The following is a 23783-nucleotide window of genomic DNA, read 5'->3' as shown; positions in this document are numbered from 1 at the left end:
GAAAAATGGCAATTTTCGTCGATTTTCGCAAAAACCACTTTTTTAAAAAAGTCATATCTCCGCGCCATTTCGTCCGATTTTAGCTGTCCTAGACGCAAAAGAAAGGTTATTAGTTTGGCTGTTTGGGAAAAATAGTAAGAAGTTTCAAAAATCTAGCTTAACATTTGAAAAGGTCGTATGAAAACTTAAAATGCTGTTTTGAAGGTCTCGGGACCAAAGAGCCTATGTCTGAAAATATTTTTATCGGATTCCTCGAAAAATTTCACATAACATATCAAAAAATGGTGAAGTTATGTTTTCGATACTCTGAGATACGATTTTTTGAAAATAAAAACTGGATTTTTCGACGCGCCACGCGCAAAAATGGGAAAATGACGAAAACGGGAAAAAATCGGCTTTTTTCACTAAAACTGCGATAACTTTAAAATTTCAGCGATGACCTATAGATGTTATGGTACCAAAAGTTGCGTCTTTTAATAACAAAAATTTTGGTATCCTAACATGTATAGGTCATCGCTGAAATTTTAAAGTTATCGCAGTTTTAGTGAAAAAAGTCGATTTTTTCCCGTTTTCGTCATTTTCCCATTTTTGCGCGTGGTGCGTCGAAAAACCCAGTTTTTATTTTCAAAAAATCGTATCTCAGAGTATCGAAAACATAACTTCACCATTTTTTGATATGTTATGTGAAATTTTCCGAGGAATCCGATAAAAATATTTTCAGACATAGGCTCATTTGTCCCGAGACCTTCAAAACAGCATTTTATGATTTCATTCAACCTTTTCAAATGTTAAGCTAGATTTTTGAAACTTCTTACTATTTTTCCCAAATAGCCAAACTAATCACCTTTCTTTTGCGTCTAGGACAGCTAAAATCGGATGAAATGGCGCGGAGACATGATTTTTTGAAAAAAGTGGTTTTTGCGAAAATCGACGAAAATTGCCATTTTTCGAACCACCCTAACACGGCGTAGGTCACCCTAATGGCCAATCAAAAAAATACGGGTCTAATTATTTCGGCCAAGGATCCCCCAGAAAAAATTTGAGCCCGATCGGAGAATCTTTTTTCGAATCATGCTGTTTTCGAGGGGGAATTGCTGAATATAGAGCCCATCCATAATCCAGGAGGATTTTTTTTGTGTTGCATTCAAATTAAGTGAAGATTTTTTTAGTTTATTGAAGAATAATATATAGTGAAGCATAAAACGTAGTTTCTGTGATTTAAACAAAGGATTTTCAGAGTTATTTTAACATTTTTCAAGTTCCGCGAAATTTGCGTGAAATTTGGTGTTTTGAAATTGAGGTCCCCGTGAAATTTGCAATTTTCGAGCGTGAAAAATCACTAAGCCTAATCATAGCCGTTCATGGTCACCCGCGACAGACACGGACGACGAAACGAAGAAAAACGCAAAAAAGGACTTTTTCATTTTTTTCTCATCGCCGTGTCAGGCTGCAAATTATTGAAAGACACCTCTTTTTTCGCATGTTCAAAAATGGAAGGGGTCGTACCGCCCCTCCGTCATGAGATATAAAAAACGGACCTCGGATTCGTGATCAGGGACAAAAGTTACCCCTTAGGACAAAGTTTCACGCAAATCGAAGAGGGGTCGGGGCAACTGCTGTGTGAGTTGGCGGAGAATCACCCACCTGTGTAGCGACCCTAAGTCGCTCACCATAAATACTACACATAGACTACAGTTATTGTTTTGTCACGAGCAAAGTCAAGTTCACGACAACGGTAAATCGTCTGGCGAACGCGTTGTGTTATACAAAACATTCAGCTAGTGGTAACGCTTGACACCTGATGTTTTGTATAATATTCTTCGACCGCGACCTAGGGCACTGTGTCTTCAGGTAGATCACAGTTCAGTGATCTTAGTATTTAACGGCCTGAGCTTGTGCAGTCACGGGTTCAGTCAATAGTCAGTCTTGGTCAGTCAATTCTCAGTTGGGTGTTCTAACAGTTAAATCTAAGTGATGTCGATGTACTAAATGAAAAGTAAATATAATCAAAGTGCAAGTGTTATCTCAAGTCAGTGTATAATATCACAGTTATCCCGCTCGGCCACAACAAGGAGAGGTCCTACACACCTGTTTAAACCGAAATCAATAGAAAATACAAAAAATTGGGTAAAATTCATTGTGCATTAAAAGCTGTATCCATTGTATTTTTTTTGATTTTTTTTACTTTTTGGTACAATGAAGTTGAAGTTTTAAGCAGTTCAATGAAATTTCTAAGACAAATTTGGGTAAAAATAGTTGGTATAAGAAGTTGGTATGTATAAGAATCTTTATAGGGTGTTTGGATGAGTGAAATACTGAAATTTTAATAGTCAAAATAAAGATAAATGTAAAGAAATTTAAAATTAAATCCGAATAATATATTAAATCAATGAAAAATCAGACACAAAAAGCAACGAACATAGCCAATTTAGACAAGAAAAATCAATGCAAAAAATCCCCAAAAATGTTCCCGTCTCCTTCCTGGAATCAATCAATCAGTGCGGGATTAACATCTCTTCACCAGCTCCGGGGAAGGCCATCACGTCCGACGCCTCCAAGCACCTTCACTAATCCCTATTAATCAGCCCATAACGGCCAGGATCAGCGAAGAATCACACCGAAGCGGACCAACCAAAACCTGTTCCTCCTCCAAACTCCTCCACCCGGAATGACCCCCCCCCCCAGATTGGGTCCTGGATTAATTTCCTTTATCTCCTAATAGATCCCACAAATAGCCGAGCAATCTCGAGCAAAAGACCATCTTCATCTTCTTCAGCCAGCCAGCCAGCTAAATCCCGGGGTCGGAGAAGGTGAGGAAAATGGAAGCTCTTTTAATTCATTATCCAAAGCGCGTCGAGCAGGGAAGGAGGACCAAGGCCAAGGATCTTCCACGGGGAATGGAGTTTTAATTTCCTTTAGCTCGGATGAAGACACCTTTTGCGTTCACACCAGGATTCGCGGAGCTCTGGGAGAAGAGGAAAAACTTTAACTCTGGGTCGTTCGTTTTAGCCCGAAGGCTCATCTGATGGGTAATTAGAATTATGCAAAGTAATACTTTTCTTTTGCCTGGAGGGACGATCCCGGCCATGAGTCTCGACCTCTGGGATTTCTTCACGGAAAGCGGTTTCGAAAAGTTTTCAGCGTTTTTTGAGCTGCAAAATCTGTACAATTGAATTAAATTGGACTCTAGAGACAATCCGGGGTTATCTTGATGATGAACGAATAGTCAAAACGAATTTTGGACGAATCTTGACAACTTTAAACGTCATAGATTTATTTAGCAGTAAATCTACAAATGATAAAATAAAAATCGCAAAAATACCGATCATCAGTGCAAAGTCCCTTGAAGTGTAAAATAAAGCAATTTGCACCACACGCTTCATCGAACTTTGTACCATGAATACATGAAAGAAATTTCTTCCTAGCATTACAAAATTCCACCTTGCTCTCTCCAGGGTGCGAACATTTCCGCTCCATTCATCAGCACGTCACCTGGCAGTCACTCAAAAGGGAGTGTTGCGAAGGGGGAAAAAAAAGTCGGAAAAACACCTAATTCACGTTTCCACTTTCAATAAGCACCCAACATCGGCGCCCAAAAAAAAAACCTCAAAGTTTCAAAAATAGCACCTTTCCAGGTGGGGGAGAAAAATGTATTTTCCGCTTCGCAGTCGATTTCCTTTCCATTGAAATCACGCCGCCAAAGTCGGTGGGCCACTTCATCTTGGTTTGCACAAACGTTTGCCATAGCTCAAAGATGGTTCGGAATTTGCCCTGGGCGGTGCGTGAACACCGGAGATTGAGTCAGTGTCTTGCGAACCTTCGAGGTGAACGGACACTAGAGCTGCGGTATTTTTTACTACCTAAGCTCAGAGTTATTTCAAAAAAATTCACAGTCTTTTTAAAGACTACCTGAGTTATTTTCCCAAATTCTAAACAGTCTTTTCAAGACTAACCCCACCTGAAATTTTGTTGTATTTTACAAACGAAGCCATCTTTTTAAGAGAACTTTGCTTGCAAAATGCGTCAAAACAAAGGTAAACGCAAATCTTCTGAAGATTTGGTCGTTACGTCGGTGAAGCGTTTGAACGCTAAACCGGCTAACGGAAACAGAAAAAGAAAACAGCCTCATCCGAGGTCTGATTCTGATTCTGAAAGTGAGGTCAATCCTCCAATTCCATTGGCAAACGGTTTCGGTGTTTTATCCGAAACTGTTGACAAGGATCCTTCTCCTCGTACTGAGCCTTCTGCCGTCGAGAAACGAGTAAAGGCTCCGCCAATTGTAGTGACTTCCGTCTCCGATTTGGCCAGCTTTCGAACGCAACTGAAGAATTGCAAGGAAACTTGCAATTTGAAGGTTTCGTTCCAGCTTGGTCGAAGAGGAGAATGTCGCTTGTTGACGGAATCTTTACAAGATCACCAAACTTTTGTTGGTTATTTGAAAAACCACAAACACAATTTCTACACGTATGAGACCAAGAATGCTCGCCCATTCAAGGCGGTCCTGAAAGGTCTCTCCAACGACTTGTCGGTTGATGAGATCAAAAACGAACTTAAGGTGTTGCTTGGCTTTGCCCCATCCCAAGTAATACCAATGAAGAAAAAATCAAACGGGAATATTTCTCGCTTTGGTTTGACTTCACAATTTTATCTGATTCATTTCAACAGAAATGAAATCAACAATTTGAAACTTTTGGACAAAGTTCAGTTTTTGTTCCATGTACGGGTAAAGTGGGAGCATTTTAAGAAACATGGCGGTAATGGCCAGAATCTGACCCAGTGCCGGCGTTGCCAGGCATTCGGTCACGGTACTGATCATTGCGCCATGGTTCCAAAATGCATGGTTTGCGGGGATTCTTCTCACGACAAGGACAATTGTCCCGTGAAAGAAGTCACCCAATTTAAATGTGCAAATTGTGGTGGAAATCACAAATCAAATTTCTGGGATTGCCCCATCAGAAAAAAGGTTTTGGATTCTCGTGCTAAGCATCAGCCGAAATCCAAATCGAAATTTTCTCAAAGTCAGGTTGTACCTGCATCTTTAAATCAAACGTTCGTGCTGTCTCACTCGAACAATACCCCTACCGTGGAAAAGTTAGGTAACAGCAATGGCATTTCATATGCCAACATCGTTTCGGGTTCGGGTTCATCCACGAATTTTAAATCCTCTACCAATTTTCAAATTGGGCAGGTACCTCAAATTTCATTTGAAAATTTTTCTGCTGGCAACGCTTTGGGATCTTCTGATCTCGGCGATGTTACGTTTGAAAAAATGACTTTTTTGCAAAACTCACTGTTTGGTTTGATTCAAACAATGAGTAATGCTACATCCATGATGGAAGCAATCCAGATTGGATTAAAATTTGCGAATGATGTTGTCCTTACCCTGAAGTTTAATCATGGATCTAAGTTATTCCATCAATATTATGAATTTTAATGCTCGCTCTTTAAAAGCGAAAGAAAATGAATTTTTCAACTTTTTACGAGTTCATAACGTGCATGTTGCTGTTATAACCGAAACATTTTTAAAAACTGGCACTTATTTGAAAAGTGATCCAGATTATAAAGTTATAACCAATAACAGAATGAGTCGAAATGGCGGTGGAGTTGCAATAGTTATCCACCGTAGTATGACTTATAGCACTTTACGTGACTTTAAGTTAAAAGTTATTGAAAGTTTGGGCATTGAACTTGAAACTTCTTTTGGGAAAATTATGATTGCAGCTGCATATTTACCATTCCAATGCACTGGGGAAAATAAAAATTATTTCAAAGGGGATTTGAATAAACTTACTCGGCATAGATCTCGATTTTTGATCATCGGTGATTTTAATGCCAAACACCAATCTTGGAATAATTCAAAAGTAAATTCCAATGGTAAAATTCTATTCAGAGATTGCACTTCTGGTCTTTATTCGGTTTTATACCCGAATGGGCCAACTTGCTTTTCTTCTGTTAGAAATCCATCAACAATTGATTTGGTTTTGACAAATCAAAGTCAGTATTGTGGTCCTTTAGTGACTCATGCTGATTTTGATTCTGATCATCTTCCAGTAACTTTTTCAATTTCTCATGAAGCAGTTATCAGACCCAATAGTTCTGTGTTTAATTACCACAAAGCTAATTGGGACAGGTATCAGCATCATATTGAGAATAATTTAAATCATGATTTTGTTTTAGAAACCAAAGCTGATATTGATTCAGCCTTGGAATCTTTAACTAATGCAATTTTGGATGCTAGGAATATTGCTATTCCTAAAGTCCAAGTCAAATTTGATTCTCCCATTATTGATGACGATCTTCAGCTTCTCATTCGTCTGAAAAATGTTCGTCGAAGACAGTATCAACGTTCTCGTGATCCTGCACTGAAGCGAATTCAAAAAGATTTGCAAAAGGTTATTGACCACAGATTCACTCTCCTGCGAAATGAAAAGTTCGCAAGAGATGTCGAACAAATTAAACCTTATCCAAACCTTTTTGGAAACTTTCAAAGGTTCTTAAGAAACCTCAAAAACCAATCCCTTCTTTAAAAGATGGTGATAATATTCTATTAACTAATGGGGAGAAAGCTCAAAAACTTGCTCAGCAGTTTGAGAGTGCTCATAATTTCAACTTAAATGTTCTGAGTCCTATTGAAGATCAAATTTCAATAGAATTTCAGAATATTGTTGAACAACAGTTTTCATCAGATGATGTTTTTAATACGGATCTGAATGAAATAAAATCTATTATCAAAAAATTTAAAAATATGAAAGCCCCTGGTGAGGATGGCATTTTTTACATTTTAATTAAAAAATTACCTGAAGCAACTTTAAGTAGCTTGGTCAAAATTTGCAACAAATGTTTTGATTTGGCATATTTTCCCAGTAGTTGGAAAAATGCCAAAGTAGTTCCGATTTTAAAACCGGATAAAAATCCTGCTGAAGCCTCAAGCTATCGGCCCATTAGTTTGCTTTCATCTATTAGTAAATTATTCGAAAGAATAATTCTTAATAGAATGATGACGCACATTAATGAAAATTCAATATTCGCTGATGAGCAGTTTGGATTTCGCCTTGGGCATTCAACTACTCATCAGTTGTTGAGAGTTTCAAATTTAATTCGAAGCAACAAATCTGAGGGCTATTCTACTGGCGCTGCTCTTCTAGACATAGAAAAAGCATTTGACAGTGTTTGGCATAAAGGTTTGATTGCGAAATTGAAAAGGTTTAATTTTCCGATTTACATCGTGAAAATTATTCAAAATTATTTGACGGATCGTACTCTGCAGGTATGTTATCAGAACAGCAAATCTGATCAACTACCTGTACGTGCTGGCGTCCCTCAAGGAAGCATTTTGGGTCCAATTTTATACAATATTTTTACTTCTGACTTGCCTGATTTGCCCCCAGGATGTCAGAAATCACTTTTTGCTGATGATACAAGCATCTCCGCCAAAGGTAGAAGCCTTCGTGTCATCACAAGAAGATTACAAAAAAGCTTGAATATTTTCAATTCTTATTTGAAAGAATGGAAAATTACTCCAAATGCTGCAAAAACTCAACTTATTATTTTCCCTCACAAACCAAGGGCTGATTTTCTTAAACCAAAAAGTCATCACATTATAAAGATGAATGAGGTAATTTTAAAGTGGGAGGATCAAGTGAAATATCTTGGACTTGCTTTTGACAAAAACCTTACTTACAAGGATCACATTGAAAGTATCCAGGTAAAATGTAACAAATATATTAAATGTTTGTATCCACTTATAAACAGGAATTCTAGACTTTGTCTCAAGAATAAACTGTTAATTTATAAACAAATTTTCAGACCTGCCATGCTTTATGCTGTGCCGATCTGGACAAGCTGTTGCTTAACCAGGAAGAAAAAACTTCAGAGAATTCAGAACAAAATTCTGAAAATGATTCTGAAACTTCCTCCCTGGTTCAGCACCAGTGAACTTCATCAATTAGCCGAAGTTGACACTTTGGATGTTATGTCCAATAAGATAATTGATGCATTTCGACAAAAATCATTGCAGTCTTCAGCTGCATTGATCCGCTCTTTATATAGTTTATAAGTTAGTTTTAAGGTATCCCTTTTCCCTTTTGTACATGTAGGACCTCCTACATTTGAAATCACTGAATAGCGAAAGCTACAATATTTCATGAATAAATGAAAGTTGCTAGTATTTAAAATTGAGGTGAAAAGTCATCGATTGTGATTGGACACTCAATAATATTTTAACTAAATGAATGTACATGGAAGAAAAAATCAAAATAAATATAAATTAAAAAAAAAAAAAAAAAAAAACCGGAGATTGAGTGCGTATCCGGCCAATTTGAGGCAAGTTTATCGTTTTGTCCCGCGACTACCGCCATCCGTCATTTTGGGGTCGTGTTTCCCGGTAACATTTAACCCCCGCCGTCAACGTGCGCAACAATCTGTTTTTGAGGGATAGTGGGAGTAAAGGGTGGCCAAAATTTGGGTAGAGTTCACAAAATTCATGCACTGTTTTTCGCAAAATGTTTTATCAAAAATTAAAAAAAGCTTGCATTGGAAATTCGAATTTTGAATTCCGGGATGGCTGCGGAAGTCAAATTGGTTTTGTTGATCAAGTGATCAAAGTGATCAAGTTAATGTTTAAAGTCAAATGAACCATACTTAGGTTGCTTTTACTTTCCTTTTGAAAGAAAATTGTTTTGTTCAGTAAACTTTAACAACTTTCAATAACATAAGAGTCATTCTTTCAAAATTAACATGCGTCTGACATCGACCTTAACCAAATCTGCTGATATGTTTTAGATCGCAAAAATTACAGATTTGATCAAATTGAGTTCTGCAAAATTCTAGGATCATCTACTGCCCACTATTGAAAAAACGGCTAATATCAACTTTTGGCAAAAACGAGATATTAGCACCAGGTGGCAGAGGATGTTCCAACGCATCTTCTGGAACTTGAATTTTGCTGAAATAGTGTTTAGACTTGGTTGCCGGTGTCAAACACCAAACGGCTAATATTCCACTCTTATGGGAAATTGCCTTTACGGAGATTTTGTGACAAATTGTGTCTCTTGAGATAACGATTTTTGAGCATGTTGCAGAATTTACGTACCACATTGTCCCATGTTTACCTGAAACCATGCGCCAGGTACGTTTTATTCACATTTCACACAAAATACATCACTTAGTAGGTAAATTCTGCAACTGCAAGCTTAAAAAATCGTTATCTCAAGAGATTTCAATTCGCCCAACATTCGAAAAATTGATTCTTATGTAAAATCGTCTGGGGAACACGATGGTGAAGTTTATTTCAAAATTAAATCGCATGTATATTGAGAAAATTGCGTGTAAAGTTTTCAATTGCGCAAAATGCATCAAAGTTTGATTTCAATCGAAAATCTGATGACGCCATTCGATTCAGCGCCCAATAAAAATATCTGTCCAGTTTTGCTTTATAATTTTTTGTTTCCGAGATATGGACATTAAAAAAAAGAGGTTCTTTTATAAAATGTCGAAAATCGCAAAACTTTGGGGCGGTGCCAAAAAAGAAGGGGTGGTCCAATTTGGTTCAAAATCGGGATTCTTACATGTATAGCTCCACCAAATTTGAGCCTGATCAGAAAAAGTCGATTTCGAATTTGTACTTTTTTGTGTACAGTTGAGGCGAAATGACCCATATGCCAAATGTAAATTTACACCTTATCATTGGTAGTTTAAACCTTTTATCTGAGTTTACGGTGCAGTCCAGACTCAATCATTCGAAGGCCTCGGAAAAATTTCACTTCGGATAATCGAATCACGATTTTTTTTATCGTTATCTGTTTTTGATTGTTGAGCTTAAGTATAATCCCGAAACTACGCAAAAGTGATTTCAAGTTTTTAAATCCAAGATGGCGGCCAATATGACGGTGACGAAATATAGAAAAAAAAAATATAATTTAATAGGGGTCGCAGAACTTGAATTTGATGTTTAAAATAAGAAAACAAAAACGAAAAAAACAATTTGGTTCGTGATTTGATTATAATTATTTGAAGCCCCATACAAACTTCCGGATAATCGAACTTTGGATAATCGAAACTTCGGATAATCGAGTCTGGACTGTATCCGTAAAAAATGGAATTGGAATTTGTTTAACTTGGGAACTTGTGAGTGAACTGGATAGAACTTTTTAAAATTTGCAAGTGAATTTGTTAGAATTTGTGAGTTCTTGTGTAACTCGTCAGCGATTTTTTTGGAATTGTTGGAACTTGTGACAAAATTTGTTGAATTTTGTGAAATTTGGGAATTTGTGATCATTTTGTCGAAAAAAATATAATGCAAGTGATTTTTCGTTTTTTTTTGGGTATTTGTACAAATATGTGGGATCTTGTGTGCGAACATGTTGGATTTGTGAGAATTATTGAGAACACTAAAGTTGTGAATTTGTGGTAATTTGTATGAGTTTGTGAGTGAATTTATTGGAATTCGAGGGTATTTGTAGAAATTTTAGTGAATTCTGGGGAAATTTGTGGATATTTGTGTCTGCATTTGTTTAATTTGCGGAAATTTGTAGAAACATGTGGGTAAATTTGTTGGAATTGTGGAAACTAGTTTGTAAACTTTTTATTTGTGGGAATTCAAACAATGAAGAAAAATCTTAATTTTTCAGAGAAGATTTTATCCCGAAAACTTTAAAAAGATGGTTTATTTATGGAATCATTTTAAAAGAAAGGCGTCTGATGTCAATGTCAATTTTGACTGTCAAAAGTAAGTGAAAAGTAAATCTTTCCCAGTTCCTGAGGTGAACACCCTTGAAGAGTATCGGGGCCAGCATTTACAAAGCGGATTTAGTGGCAGTTTTTCATTCAACTAATGTTAACATTCCACAGGTCGCCTTCCTAAGGTGTCGTTGATAAGGTCCAGCTTGTGACGATGCACTACCTTTCCTTTACTAAGCAATCGAATCCAGAAGAGAAACGATCACCAGTTGTGTTGGTCCAAGCCGGGATTTGAACCCCGATCTACCGCTTACGAGGCAGAAGCGTTACCACTGGGCTACGTGGCTCGTTCAATTATTATCAAAACATATATTTCAATTCATTACGCAGAAAAATGATGGTATTTTACATCTGGAAATGGTGACAGATTGTATGTAAAAAATGTGTTATTTTACACCAGGAACTGTTTAAGTTTAAGTTCAGTTTCTGTTTAATTTCACATTTTTACACGTTTTTTAGGTAAAATTAATTCTGAAAATATGTAATATTTATTTGACTGAAATATTCAGAATGTCGACCCTTTTGTATCGATCTCTCAGCAGCAATAGAAAAGGGGGATCGAAGCAATCCGTGCGCGAGATCGGGCGTAACTTTTTCGTGCTGTCATTTTTCAACAATATTTTTGTTTTGCTTAAAAAAAAAAAAACAAAAAGTTAGTAGAAATACGGATATTTCGCCGGTAAATCTGTTGTTGATCAGTGATAACCATAACGGTGAAGCATCCATTGCGCCATTGCCCTGGCCATTGCGGAAAATAACGGCGGATAAACAGCACCTCTACATTGACATCGGTTCAAACATCCTGTGGTTCCAGTCCCGATGTACCAGATTATCAGCCAGGATCGGTAGCATTCATCTCGAGGCCCCTCAAGATTTAACCGGCAACCAGGAAGTTGTTTGCTGTTTTGATGTACCAGTTCCGGTTCCGGTAGTCCAGCAAATCAAGGCCAGAAGTCCCAGATGATTCAAGTCAGATTCAAGACCGATGATGCCGGAGTTGAAGCTTCCCGATTTGGTGAGATCTTTCCTATATAAATAGCAAAATATACTTTCATTCACTCTAACATTCATACAATCCATTTAAGACCAACCACGCCAATTTTACTAAATACGCGGTAGGGTGTTCCCTTGGTCGTTCGCTGTGAGTTGTGGATTGCCTGCTTCTCTAATGAAGGTTCGACTGGGGGGGCATGCTTATTAATTTCTCGTCGCTCCATACCCTCAGTGACGTGATGGGAACAAGGGCGTCTATGCGAAGTGTCCCTACACCCGCTACAAATTTCCGGCGCATGGGGAGGGAAAAGGGAAACCGGTATTTGTAGCACTTAAATTCGTGCAAAAAAAACTTATGCACGTGGGTGTACAGATTACGGAGTAAAAGATGATCGAATTGTTCACCTAGCGCTCACATGTGTTCCAGGACCAAGTTGCCTGCGGGTATGGGGATCATACATACATATACATACATACATCTCTCAGCAGCAATAGAAAAGTCTAAATAAAAAACGTTAAGTTGTGTTAATCACGATTATTACAAAGGTAATACAAAATACAAGGCAGTACCACGAATGGGAGTGATGAGTTTTTATTTTGGCAGTCTACTTTATGCTCAACACAGATATAGTATAGATTGTTCGAACTATCCTTGCCCCAACGAACCGAACTGGCAACAGTTTAATTAAAAAATCACCAAGATAAGACCTGCTGCACAACTTAGTCATCTTTTGCCGTTTTGGAAACAACCAGTTGTTCTGGCTTTTCGGTTTTGTATTTGCACTCGCTTAAAACAGGCACTGTTTATTTTATCTTCATTTATTTGAACTTGCTGTAATCCGGTTGCCTTTACTTCATGAATCTTCCCTGGGCCTTATCAGGGGCTTTTGGGGGACCAAAAGCTCCTTTCTCAGATAGGATGGTGGGTGACAAAGTGTAGCCCAACTAGAAGATGGCTGAGGAAGAAAACACCCCAAAACTAGAAGATAAATTGGACGAGACTCGGTTGTGAATACACATACAAATTGAGCGTTTTGTTTTCGGTGAGACTGTTCGAAGGGAGGGATTTCTTGGCGAAACCGACCTCATAGAAGCAACAGAACCAATCTTCGGGGTTGCCTCGTATTCATCTATGCAAATGAGTTTCGAGGATTGTTTTTTGAGTGAAAGTTTTGCTAAACTGGGAGGAAGGTGGCAGGAGGGATAGTTTTGTGAGGTGGTGGTAGCTCGTTTGACCTGGGGGTTGTTTACTTTGTACTATCTGTTGAACGAACTTTTGAGAGTGAAGGCAAAAGTTTTCGTCAACAGCAATGCTGAATAATGGATTACCTTGAGTGGAGTGTTTGTTGATTGTTTCTCTCAATACAATTTTAATTAAAGGGAATCTGAAAGTCATATGGCGTAATGATAGATCTTAATTAGGAGTGAGTCTAGTCTTGGGTTTTCCCAATTTTATACCATAATTTAAAAAAAAACTGTAAATCTATCCGGATATTTCCTTAAAAATTATTTCCACAGTTCCACGTCGTTACATGCAGTCATTGGCCTTGAGATTTTTTTGTACTTTTTACTTGTTCAGATCTCAAACCTTGATAATATTTGGCGACACCTTTTTCTCGTGTGAATTTATTACTCTGGTTTTTTACATCCAGCAGTTTAGAGCGGTGAGGCGTGCCACATTTTTTTTATTATACAGGCTCTATCTTGCCATCCAGTTTAAACCAGAATTGATCGATCGGTTAATTCGGGCTGGCAAAAACAAACACTTTTAATTTATTCGTTCAAATTATTTCTCCAGCCGGATTAGTCACAGGGCCAAAGAAGGGAGAGAAAAAAAAAGTTCCTGACCACCTTTCGTCAAATCGAAAAGCAAAATATTCCACAACCGAAACAATAAATTCCGGTCGGAACCAGTTTTCCAAACTGAACTGAAATCAAAATAACAACAACACACACACACAACTCGTAGCGCGTCCAGGCATTCAATGGATCGAGAAGGTTCAACAAACTGGCCAAAACAAACAACTAAATAGCGCTAGTTAGACTAGGGTAGGTGGCGCAACACCACCAGCGAATCACTTCAAAGTAGTCGTCAAAAGTAGGCAGCAAACTTTGCAAGTTTCATGCTGTGGAATTTTCTCGAACGTACTCGTTCGTTCGTTTGATCAGCGCTCGATCAAATGAGCTGGGTCGTTCGCCAATGAGATTTTTTTTTGCTCATTCGTTAATTATCTACTAGAATATTCTGAGCGCGTGGAGGTTTTTACTTCAACTGGTCTTAACTTGTGTTAAATACGCTTGTTTTTGTCTGCTAGTGTAGATGCTGAAGGCGAGCAAAAAATGATCGGTTTTAAAACCAGTTAAATTACAAGAGCAAAGAAGTTGACTGTAACTTGAAAAGCATGAAGTTTTTTTTAAAGTTAGAATTGAGAACAGAGTGTTTTGGTTGGATAAGTCAAAGAATGCTTTATTATTTCACTTTTTCTGCAATAATTTATTTAGTACTTAGGTTTGTTCTGTTGGAATTCTTATTGTTTTTTTTTTTCGAAACATACGATATCTGATAACAATAAAAGTTTGGTCATATATTCATTACACTGACCTACAAAAAATTACAAAAAATGACTGAGCAGGCTCAACTCGAGGGGAAGCATAAAGTTTGGGATTCCCAAAATCACGTGCGTTTTGAATTTTTCAAAAATGTTTTTTCTGAGCCGAATGGTTTTTCTCCAATGTTTGTATGGAGAATTAGGGCGGTTCGACGCCCTCGCATACAACACAAAAATTGCATGCAATATGTAGGCGAACCGAACCGCACTAATTCTCCATACAAGCTTTGGAGAAAACCCATTCGGTCCAGACAAACTATTTTTGACAAATTCAAAATGCACGTGATTCTGGGGACCCCAAATTTCATGCTTCCCCTCGAGTTGAGTCTGCGCAGAAATTTGGTTGGTCTGTGATAAGCATATACAAAAAATCATAAAACAGTTTGTATTTGACCTCAAGAAAACTTTAATTTTGATTTTTATCCTTTTGAAATTTAATGTTTGAAATATTTGTTTTATTAGATTGATCGAAAATAAATTAAAAAAAGGATCAATTTTTAACATTAATAATGACACCGTCAGTTTAACAACCAGGGGTTATTGTGAAACCCTTAGAAAATGAGTTTATTTCTTATTTTTAATTCAAAACTAGTTGTTCGACTTTTCAAGTTCAAAAATGAAAAATTGTACAGATTTCATCATATTTATTTTGAGGGGCATTAAAAATCATGCATTTCGTAATCTTTTTTGTAAAGAATAAATTTATATTTAAATTTTATGTTCCGAACGATCAGTTGAGAAAAAAAAAAGTATCTGCTTAGTAAATAAAAACAATCATTAATCTCCGATAAAAAGGACCCAGGGTTGATATTTTGTGGTTCGCGAGCCCGTTTTGAGATCGTCATAAAAATTGGCTCGCCATTCAAAGGCTTGAATGCAAACTTATTATAAAATGAATAAGATTGATTTTATGGTGAATTTTCGTCAAAAATGAGAAGGAACTTAAAAAATGTAAAGTTAGCTAATGCTTTCTGCTAACTCATTTTTCAAATTTAATATTTTTCTCCCTAACAAAAATGCTTCAGAACATTTTAAGACTACATTGCATGGATAAAACAATGTCCTTGATAAAATTGGTCTTAATTATCACATAGTTCAAGCAAAATTAAAACAATAACAAATTGGGATACGGTCACTTAAAAAATGTCGAACAAATTGTTTATTTTCCTTGGGGGTATATCAATAAATACAATAACTACGATAATTTTAATTGTTTTTTTTTTAAACTTTTTATAATAGTTTTGGTACAAAGACCACATTCCATGGCCAAAACAATGTCCTTGAAAAAAATGTTCGACGTTTTCCTATGGTTCTGGCCATATTTAGCCAAATATACAGAGAAAAAAAATCATGGTAATATTACATCTGGAAAGGGGTACATATTTTTTGTCAAAAAAATGTGAAATTTTACCTCTGAAAATGTGTAATTTTACCACTTTTTTGTTGTAATGTCACTTTTTCAGTCTAAATTGAGGTAAAATTACATCATAAAAGAGGTAATATTCAGCCTTCCAAAATTACACCTTCCAAATTTACATTATTTTTTACTGTAAATTGTGTTATGGAAAATTAGTCATAATTTTCTCATAGTACACGGTGCACATCAACCAGAGCTTTTGCACCAAGATGATAGTTACAGATATTTTAGTATTTTCTAAACTACGGGAACTAGCGATATTAATTTTATTATTTATCCCCTAAAGTATTGTCTACTAAGCGATTTACAACAAAATTTTCCTATTTTCACAACCCGATTGTGGCAGGATTGGGTCCGTAAGTTTGTCAATGTCAGAATAAGAAAACAACAACTTCCTTAAGGTAGAATTCAACAATTAAATTACAAATTACAAATTTGGTTATGACTGCTGATCAGAGGTGGGCAAAACCGCTCTTTTTCTCTCGCTCATTAAAATGAGTGGCTCTTTAGAACGGCGCCTTCGCTACTTAAAAAAAAATGATGAAAAGGCTATTATAAAAAATGTATGCTTTTTATTAGATTTTTATAAATTATTTGAAAAAAAAATTAAGGACAAATATTCGCATGCAAACTGTAGAAACTAGGATTTTTTATTTGTTAGGCATTTTGAAAAAGCTCAAATTTATATTTATTTTTTTTAAAGTTTGTTTATGGTAAAGAAATCCATTCAGTTTTACTTTTGGAGTGATTTCAAAGTAAACTTGAAAAACTGAAAATATGGTTTTGATAACTTTCATGCGGTTTTCAAATATTGGCAGTGCTATTAAGAGACTTTCAATGCAAATTGATGAGGAATTTGCAATTCCTAATGAAATATGTCGATTCAGCTTTCAGAAGTCGGGAAATAGCCCCCCTTTAACTTGCCTTTTATACTAAATTACTTGAAGGAGAACACCATGGGACAATTTTGACATTATGCATTGACATATTTGAAATAACATTTAAATCCTCAAGTTTAAAAAAAAACCGTGGCTTTTTTTCGAGATCCATGAGCTGCTCGCTCTTTTTTTGCCCACATCTACTGCTGATTTTTTTTCAAAGTTGGAATATCACATGAATAACGTGATTTTCCATGTGCCATAACTTGAGTTTTTATTGTCTTCCTCTTTGGCATTCTCTCATAAGATTGGATCATTAACAATTTTAACTAAAGTTTTGGTGATTTTATTATTTTTACCTTCTCATAACCAATGGTCATGGTTTTCTGGTAATAAATTCAGATATTTCATCAGGGCTTGTTAAACTTAATAAAAAAATGGGTTGTTACAAATTTTTAATGTATATTAATATAAATTCTTAAATTTGTTTTGTAACCTGCTATACTTCTCCGCTAACATTTCATTTAGCGCTATGTCTCACTCAAAGCCTAAGTACACCGAACTTTTTGAAAAGTTAGCGTTCACATTCAAGTAAAACTCGTTTGAGCCACCTCACTTTTGCCCATTACTGTTTACCGGGGACAAGTCGCTGTCGGCCCATTATCTAACGCGGTCAATCACTGAACAGCACCGGACAACGACGCATGCATGCAGTTCCTTCCCCGAACCGAACCCAACGGAAAGTTCTGTGTCGCGTGCCACCCAAAAAGCCTCTAACCAACCCCACTTCCCGGTAGGAAAATTTTGAACCAATTTTGGAAAGTTTTTGCCTGCGCGGCACATAAATCCTTCAACCAATGAACTTACCGACTGGATCGGCCGCCAGGGTGACATTTTGGCCCAGAGCGAGCAGCAGCTGCAGCAGAACCGTCGTCGTGACCAGTGAAGATTGCGTGTGCCACCGTTTTGCGGGACGGAATCGGGTTTCCCGAAATGACCGCAGCATGTCGACTAGCGGCGGCGGCGGAGTTCGATGGCTTGCGGCGGACAACTCGTGGACGTTGCTGCGAGGACGGTAGTTGTCATTCACGGACGGGATCTGCAAAAGGGAAATCAAGCGGAAGAGAGTGGGTTAGATTGAGTGTGAATGATTTATATGGGTTAGGAGTGATATACACTTGGGTGACTTGTTGGGATTAAAGTGACGAACCCAGGATTCAACATTTCGCTCTCGGCGATAAAAAAGGTACATCTACCTTATTCGTCCCGCCCGTGTGGATCAATCGGACCGCGCACTGGACTCACAATCCAGAGGTCGCCGGTTCGAATCCCGGAGCGGGCGCTCTAAAATTCTTTGTGTAAATATGGGTATTCGGCGCCGTCGCTCCGTGCCATACCTTCATACACTTAGGAGCCCAGGGCGGCGAAGTCCTTGTAGATAAAAAGGAAGACACTAGTAATGGTACTAGTGCTAGCAATGGTGGCCGACAGCTATAGAGTCAACTTTGCTTTCTTCCTTATTTCTAGAGTACTATCGTATCAAAATAATTAACAAGAAAAACAGTTCCTAACTAAACTTGACTTCAAGTTTTTTTTGCAAAGATCGAAGCTCTTTGCACGATGAGGATCACAGTTGTATGTGGTCTAACCTGTTGGGAAGGCATATATCCATAAATGAATATCAGCTGTCACAGTTCAAAACAGTGCAACTTCGAGTCTAATTAATCATCTCTGAGAACACCTTAGAACGCACTCATGAAAGACCGACAGCTGATTTCTTGTTTGATAGATTGATTGTTAGATTTTATCTTCAAAATTATACTCATAAAAAGTTTACCAACGAGTAAACATCACATAAAACAAATTTAATTTTGGAACGTTCAATTTCGACGTCATTCAAATCAGATTGCCAAATCAGCTGGTAGTTTTCCATTGAAAAGCACTCGTAACCCTGATTTGATTCTGTATTCGAAACAGCAATATTACTCAGCAAATTTGGCACGACCAATTCTGCCAACTTCATTCGACTTATATCATTCGTGACTTGTAACTTCATCGATCTTGTTTATCCGTTTTTTTTTGCCCGAGTCATGCAAAGCTCCATCAAAACATTTTTGACTTGCAAAAAATTTCCAAAAAAAAAACTCCTTTCTAATCACCTCCGATCACGACATGCCGGCTTAAGCCTTAGCCGCATTAAGGTGGCGCACGCCAGTCCCGGTTCCACCTTAAAAATATGAATTGATACGTTCGATACAAGATACGAACCCTCTCCTAATTTGAATAGTCGTTTGACATACATTAAATCCACCTACGGGAAGAAAAGCTGATGTAATAGCGGCCGCAGATTGCAATCCCTACACCGTTTAGGAAAGACCCATGGATTTCCTGGCTGGGGGTAGTCGGGAATTGTTTATTCGCGATATAAACTGGTTTCGTGAATTTCCCGTACAGATTTGGATTCGATAGGGAGCCTCCGGATTGATTGCTAAGAATATGTAATACTATTGGTTTAGATGATGCAATGTAAAGGGTTTTGCTGACATATTTCATCAGACATCCCAAGTAACATTTTTTGCCAGGAGTTCTACAAGAGCTCTTCAAGATAGCTACAGCATAGCAGTTTGGACCGCGGTAGGATAAAATTCTCTTCAAAACTTCTTCAGGTGTTTGGAAGAGTACTTGAAGAGAGTTTTATCCTACCGCGGTCTAAAATGCTATGCTGTAGCTATCTTGAAGAGCTTTTGTAGAACTCCTGGAAAAAAATGTTACTTGGGATGTATGCTAGAACTTATTTTATTCCACAGGTTTTCAAAAGAAGAAGTGGCGTGCTGGAAATCTGTACTTCAAAATCTAAGGTATACACCTTAGATGTGTGTTATACTACTTAAACAAAGTTTGCTTACTCTTTGGACACTACACTTTTGTTAGCAGAAGAAAGAAAATCCGTACAATTAAAAAATAAAATCTAGCATTTAAGAAGCATTGTAGGAATACTACATAAGTTTGATAAATAAACAAAACCGAATTATCACTAAAAATTGAGATTCCCCCACTAAAAACCTTCATCATCCCGGTACGAGAATCGAACTCACGACCTCTGGATTAGAAATCCACCACGCCACTTGTCGAAACCCATCCCTACCGGTCAGTATTCCCAGTGAGCAGATATACTCTTTTAAGAGCGAGTTTTTCACCGATGTGAAACAGGTCGTATCGAGGTGCTCCGATTTGGATGAAACTTTCAGGGTTTGTTTGTCTATACATAAGATGAACTCATGCCAAATATGAGCCCTCTACGACAAAGGGAAGTGGGGTAAAACGGGCATTGAAGTTTGAGGTCCAAAAAACATGAAATTTTTTAAAATTGCTCGCATTTCCGTAAAAATTCATCAGTTCCAACTCTCTTAGATGCATTCGAATGGTCTTTTGAAGCCCTTCAAAATGTGCTATAGACATCCAGGATAGGTTTTACTTTTTCTCATAGCTTTTGCAAATTACTGTTAAAAATTGATTTTTTTTACAACCTTAATAACTTTTTGCAACAGCCTCCAACACACATACTCCTATAGGTCAAAAGTTAGGGAATTTCATGGACTATAAGCCTACGGTATTAACTTTTTGGTCAGCGAACGACTGGACAACGCGTACCATAGGTACTACAAGTACCGTAGGTATAAAATAGACCCACCAAGTGGTCCTTTAGCCTCTTGTTCAGTAACTCCGATACCCTGGCCTCCCCGCGGCGCTGGCCGGGATACTAGTAACCATTGGAGAGATCGGGTAACCAACCCCGGTGGGAACTTTGGTAGTATGCTGACAGGGTAAGGGGGGCTCCACCCTCTTCGGAGGGTGTAGCTGTACCGTTAGGCTTCGAGACAAAAGTCCCCGTTACGGTGTCGAGAGAAAACCGCAGCTGGGTCCCGGAAGCTGCAAGGTGGCAGCCCCACCCCGAGACTAGGTATTCGCAGCCCTGGTTAGGCGGCATACCGAAGCGAAACACCAACTCAGAAAAACAAAAGAAGAAATTTAGGACGGATAAATCGGCATCAGACCAGGCGATGTAAAAAGGACAACGATTGGAAACTCGGTACTTAGAACGTTCGAACTCTTCAAGATCCTGCACGTGCTGGCCTTCTTGCCCGGGAGCTGCACAAGCTGAACGTGCATGTGGCCGCCATCCAGGAAGTTCGATGGCCCGGTCATGGAGAGCGAGAATTCACGGCGGTGGACCCCATCGCCAACACCTCTTTCAAGTACCACATCTACTACAGTGGCGGCGAAAAGGCGATGCATGGAGTCGGTTTCGTAGTGATTGGGGATCAGAAGAACCGAGTCATCAAGTGGAAGGTGGTGAATGACCGGATCTGCGTGTTAAGAATAAAGGGCAAATTCTTCAACTACAGCCTGATCAACATCTACGCGCCGACGAACGACAAGCCCGATGACGATAAAGACGCTTTCTACGAGCGTCTCGACAAGACCTATGGAGAGTGCCCAAGACACGACGTGAAGATAGTCATCGGAGACGCAAACGCGCAGGTCGGAAGGGAAGCCTTCTTCCATCCTGTCATCGGCAAGGAGAGCCTTCATCCTCGCACGAATGACAACGGCCTACGTTTGGTCAATTTCGCCGCAGCCAGAGGAATGGCTATCTGTAGCACCTTCTTTGCGCGCATGAACATTCGGAAGCACACCTGGCGCCACCCGAATGGCGAATCGTGCACACAAATCGATCACGTTTTGGTGGATGGTCGACACTTCTCGGACGTGATGGACGTCCGATCGTACAGAGGACCGAACATCGACTCTGATCACTTCCTGGTAGCATGCAAGATCCGAGCTAGGCTGTCGAACGTGTTGACCCCGCGGACTGCGAGGATAGCGCGGTTGAACGTCCAGCGCCTCGCGAGCAGCGACGTTGCTGCAGAGTACAGTCGGAAGCTCGACGAGCGGATCAACGAGGACGCGCCTACGGGTAACCTGGACGAGCAATGGGGAGCCCTCCAGAGCATCGTCAACACAACGGCTACCGAAGTGATCGGCACGACCAGAGGACGCAAACCCAAAGGGTGGTAGCGAGTGACGGACGAGAAGAACGAGGCCAGGAAACGTATGCTGGTTAAGGGTACGCGCCGAAACTGTGAGCGATACAGTGAGCTGCGACGAGCTGAGAAACGAATCCACCGCCGAAAAGAACGGGAGTACGACGAGAGAGTACTTGCCGAAGCTCAAGCACAGTACAACGCGAACGATAAGCGGAGGTTTTATGCAACTGTCAACGGTGTAAGAAAGAAAGCGACGCCTTCCCCTGTTATGTGCAACGACAGGGAAGGTAACCTGTTGACAGATAAGACAGCGGTAGCGGCCAGGTGGAAGGAGCACTTCCAACAGCTGTTGAACGGTGAGACGCGAGAGGGAATCGTCGAGGACAGGATGAACGTTGAGGATGATGGAATAGCTGTGGACCCGCCTACGTTGGAGAACGTGGAAAAAGCCGTAAAGGAGCTCAAGAACGCGAAATCCGCGGGAAAGGACGGACTTCCGGCCGAACTTTTCAAGCACGGGAGCGCGCGGATGATCGAGATTCTGCATCAAATCGTCCAGCGTATTTGGTGCGAAGAACAGCTTCCGAACGACTGGTTAGACGGGCTCATCACCCCAATCTACAAGAAAGGGCAAAGACTCGATTGTGCCAACTATCGAGGCATCACAATCCAAAACTCAGCGTACAAAGTACTATCCCGAATCCTGTGGAACAAGCTGAGACCCTTGACCGAGACCTTTGTCGGCGAATACCAGTGCGGTTTTCGAGCGGGTCGGTCAACGACGGACCAGATGTTATCTCTGCGACAAATCCTAGACAAGTTCCGGGAGTACAACCTGCAAACACACCATTTGTTCATCGACTTCAAGGCGGCGTACGATTCAGTCAAAAGAAACGAACTTTGGAAAATTATGCTAGAACACGGCTTTCCGGCGAAGCTAATTAGACTGATTCGTGCAACGCTCGACGGAGCAAAATCAAGCGTGCGAATAGCTAACGAGACATCTGAAGCTTTCGTTACGTTGGATGGATTGAAGCAGGGCGATGCTCTCTCGAACTTACTGTTCATCATAGCGTTGGAGGGTGCTGCTCGAAGGGCAGGCGTGCAAAGAAACGGAACACTCATCACTAAATCGCACATGCTGCTTGGATACGCTGACGACATCGACATCATTGGTATTGATCGTCGTTCAGTGGAGGAGGCGTTCGTCCCTTTCAAGCGGGAAGCTGCGAAGATCGGACTGACCATCAACACTGCCAAGACCAAGTATCTGGTTGCTGGCAGAGCGCGTGGCAGTGCAGGTGATGGTGTTTCGGAGGTGGAAATAGATGGAGGAAGATATGAGGTGGTGGATGAGTTTGTATATCTTGGTACACTTGTGACGTGCGACAACGATACTCCCTGTAGCTCTTTACGGTCACGAGTCGTGGACGCTAAAGGAGGCTGACCAGAGAGCACTTGGGGTCTTCGAGCGGAGAATCCTGCGTTCTATCTTCGGCGGCAAGCAAGTAGGAGACCGGTGGCGCAGGCGCATGAACTTCGAGCTGTACCAAGACTACAAACATGCTGATATCGTAAAAGTCATCAAGCACGACAGGCTAAAGTGGGCTGGACATGTAGCCAGAATGTCGGACGAGCGGGCGGCTAAAACGATATTCAGCAGCGAACCTGGACGGGGTCGTCGGCTTCGTGGAAGGCCTCGTACGCGTTGGCTGTGTGCAGTCGACGAAGATGCAAGAGCGGCCAACATTGTGGGCGACTGGAGACGAGCGGCCCAAGATCGAGCATCCTGGAAATCTTCGATTAGTTCAGCGTTGGGTCGATAGACCTGTTGCTGATAAAGTAAAGTAAGTAATTAACTTTTTGGCCAATCGCAGTTTTTCTCATAGTTTTACGATTTTTCTATAACAAACATTTACAAAGTTAGTTTTTGCCCTGTAGGCCTCTATAGCGGCACTTTTTGGTCTCAATTTTGACATATTCGGAATCCTCAGGAAATTTCACATTAGATTGAGATGTTGGAGTTTGATTAAGAAAATAATTAACAGTAATTTGCAAAAGCTGTGAGAAAAAGTCAAACCAATCCTGGATGTCTATAGCA

General features: G+C 39.4%; 3 protein-coding genes across 5 annotated transcripts in view; 2 read left to right on the top strand and 1 right to left on the bottom strand.

The window, feature by feature from the left end:
* Window positions 1-23783, bottom strand: part of LOC120428762 (Ig-like and fibronectin type-III domain-containing protein 1) — a 382047-nt gene that overhangs the window by 344756 nt on the left and 13508 nt on the right. For all 3 annotated transcript variants that reach the window (XM_052707771.1, XM_039593844.2, XM_052707770.1), the window contains exon 2: window positions 17502-17733. In XM_052707771.1, coding sequence (XP_052563731.1) covers window positions 17502-17640 — 139 coding nt within the window. In that variant the 5' untranslated portion in view covers window positions 17641-17733. The remainder of the gene's footprint in view (window positions 1-17501; window positions 17734-23783) is intronic.
* Window positions 17668-21713, top strand: LOC120428761 (craniofacial development protein 2-like). The gene is made up of 2 exons (XM_039593843.1): window positions 17668-17761; window positions 20752-21713. The coding sequence occupies exons 1-2, from the start codon at window positions 17668-17670 to the stop codon at window positions 21711-21713; spliced, it is 1056 nt and encodes a 351-aa protein (XP_039449777.1).
* On the top strand, window positions 21750-23508 carry LOC120428760 (uncharacterized). Its single transcript, XM_039593842.1, has 2 exons — window positions 21750-22983; window positions 23090-23508. Exons 1-2 carry the CDS (start codon window positions 21750-21752, stop codon window positions 23506-23508), a joined length of 1653 nt encoding a protein of 550 aa, XP_039449776.1.

Source organism: Culex pipiens, chromosome 2 (assembly GCF_016801865.2).
Source record: "Culex pipiens pallens isolate TS chromosome 2, TS_CPP_V2, whole genome shotgun sequence".
In the NCBI taxonomy this organism is placed as follows: domain Eukaryota; kingdom Metazoa; phylum Arthropoda; class Insecta; order Diptera; family Culicidae; genus Culex; species Culex pipiens.
Note: the sequence above shows the minus strand (reverse complement) of the source record. Positions and strands in the feature narration are given on the sequence as shown.

What these genes read in the sequence shown, in the direction of transcription:
- LOC120428761 (XM_039593843.1), top strand. Translation starts at nt 17,668, where the DNA reads ATGGCTTGCGGCGGACAACTCGTGGACGTTGCTGCGAGGACGGTAGTT. An exon ending in GGGAAATCAAGCGGAAGAGA is followed by an intron (nt 17,762 to 20,751) that starts GTGGGTTAGATT and finishes GAACTCTTCAAG; the next exon opens with ATCCTGCACGTGCTGGCCTT.
- LOC120428760 (XM_039593842.1), top strand. Translation starts at nt 21,750, where the DNA reads ATGCTGGTTAAGGGTACGCGCCGAAACTGTGAGCGATACAGTGAGCTG. An exon ending in CAGAGCGCGTGGCAGTGCAG is followed by an intron (nt 22,984 to 23,089) that starts GTGATGGTGTTT and finishes TACTCCCTGTAG; the next exon opens with CTCTTTACGGTCACGAGTCG.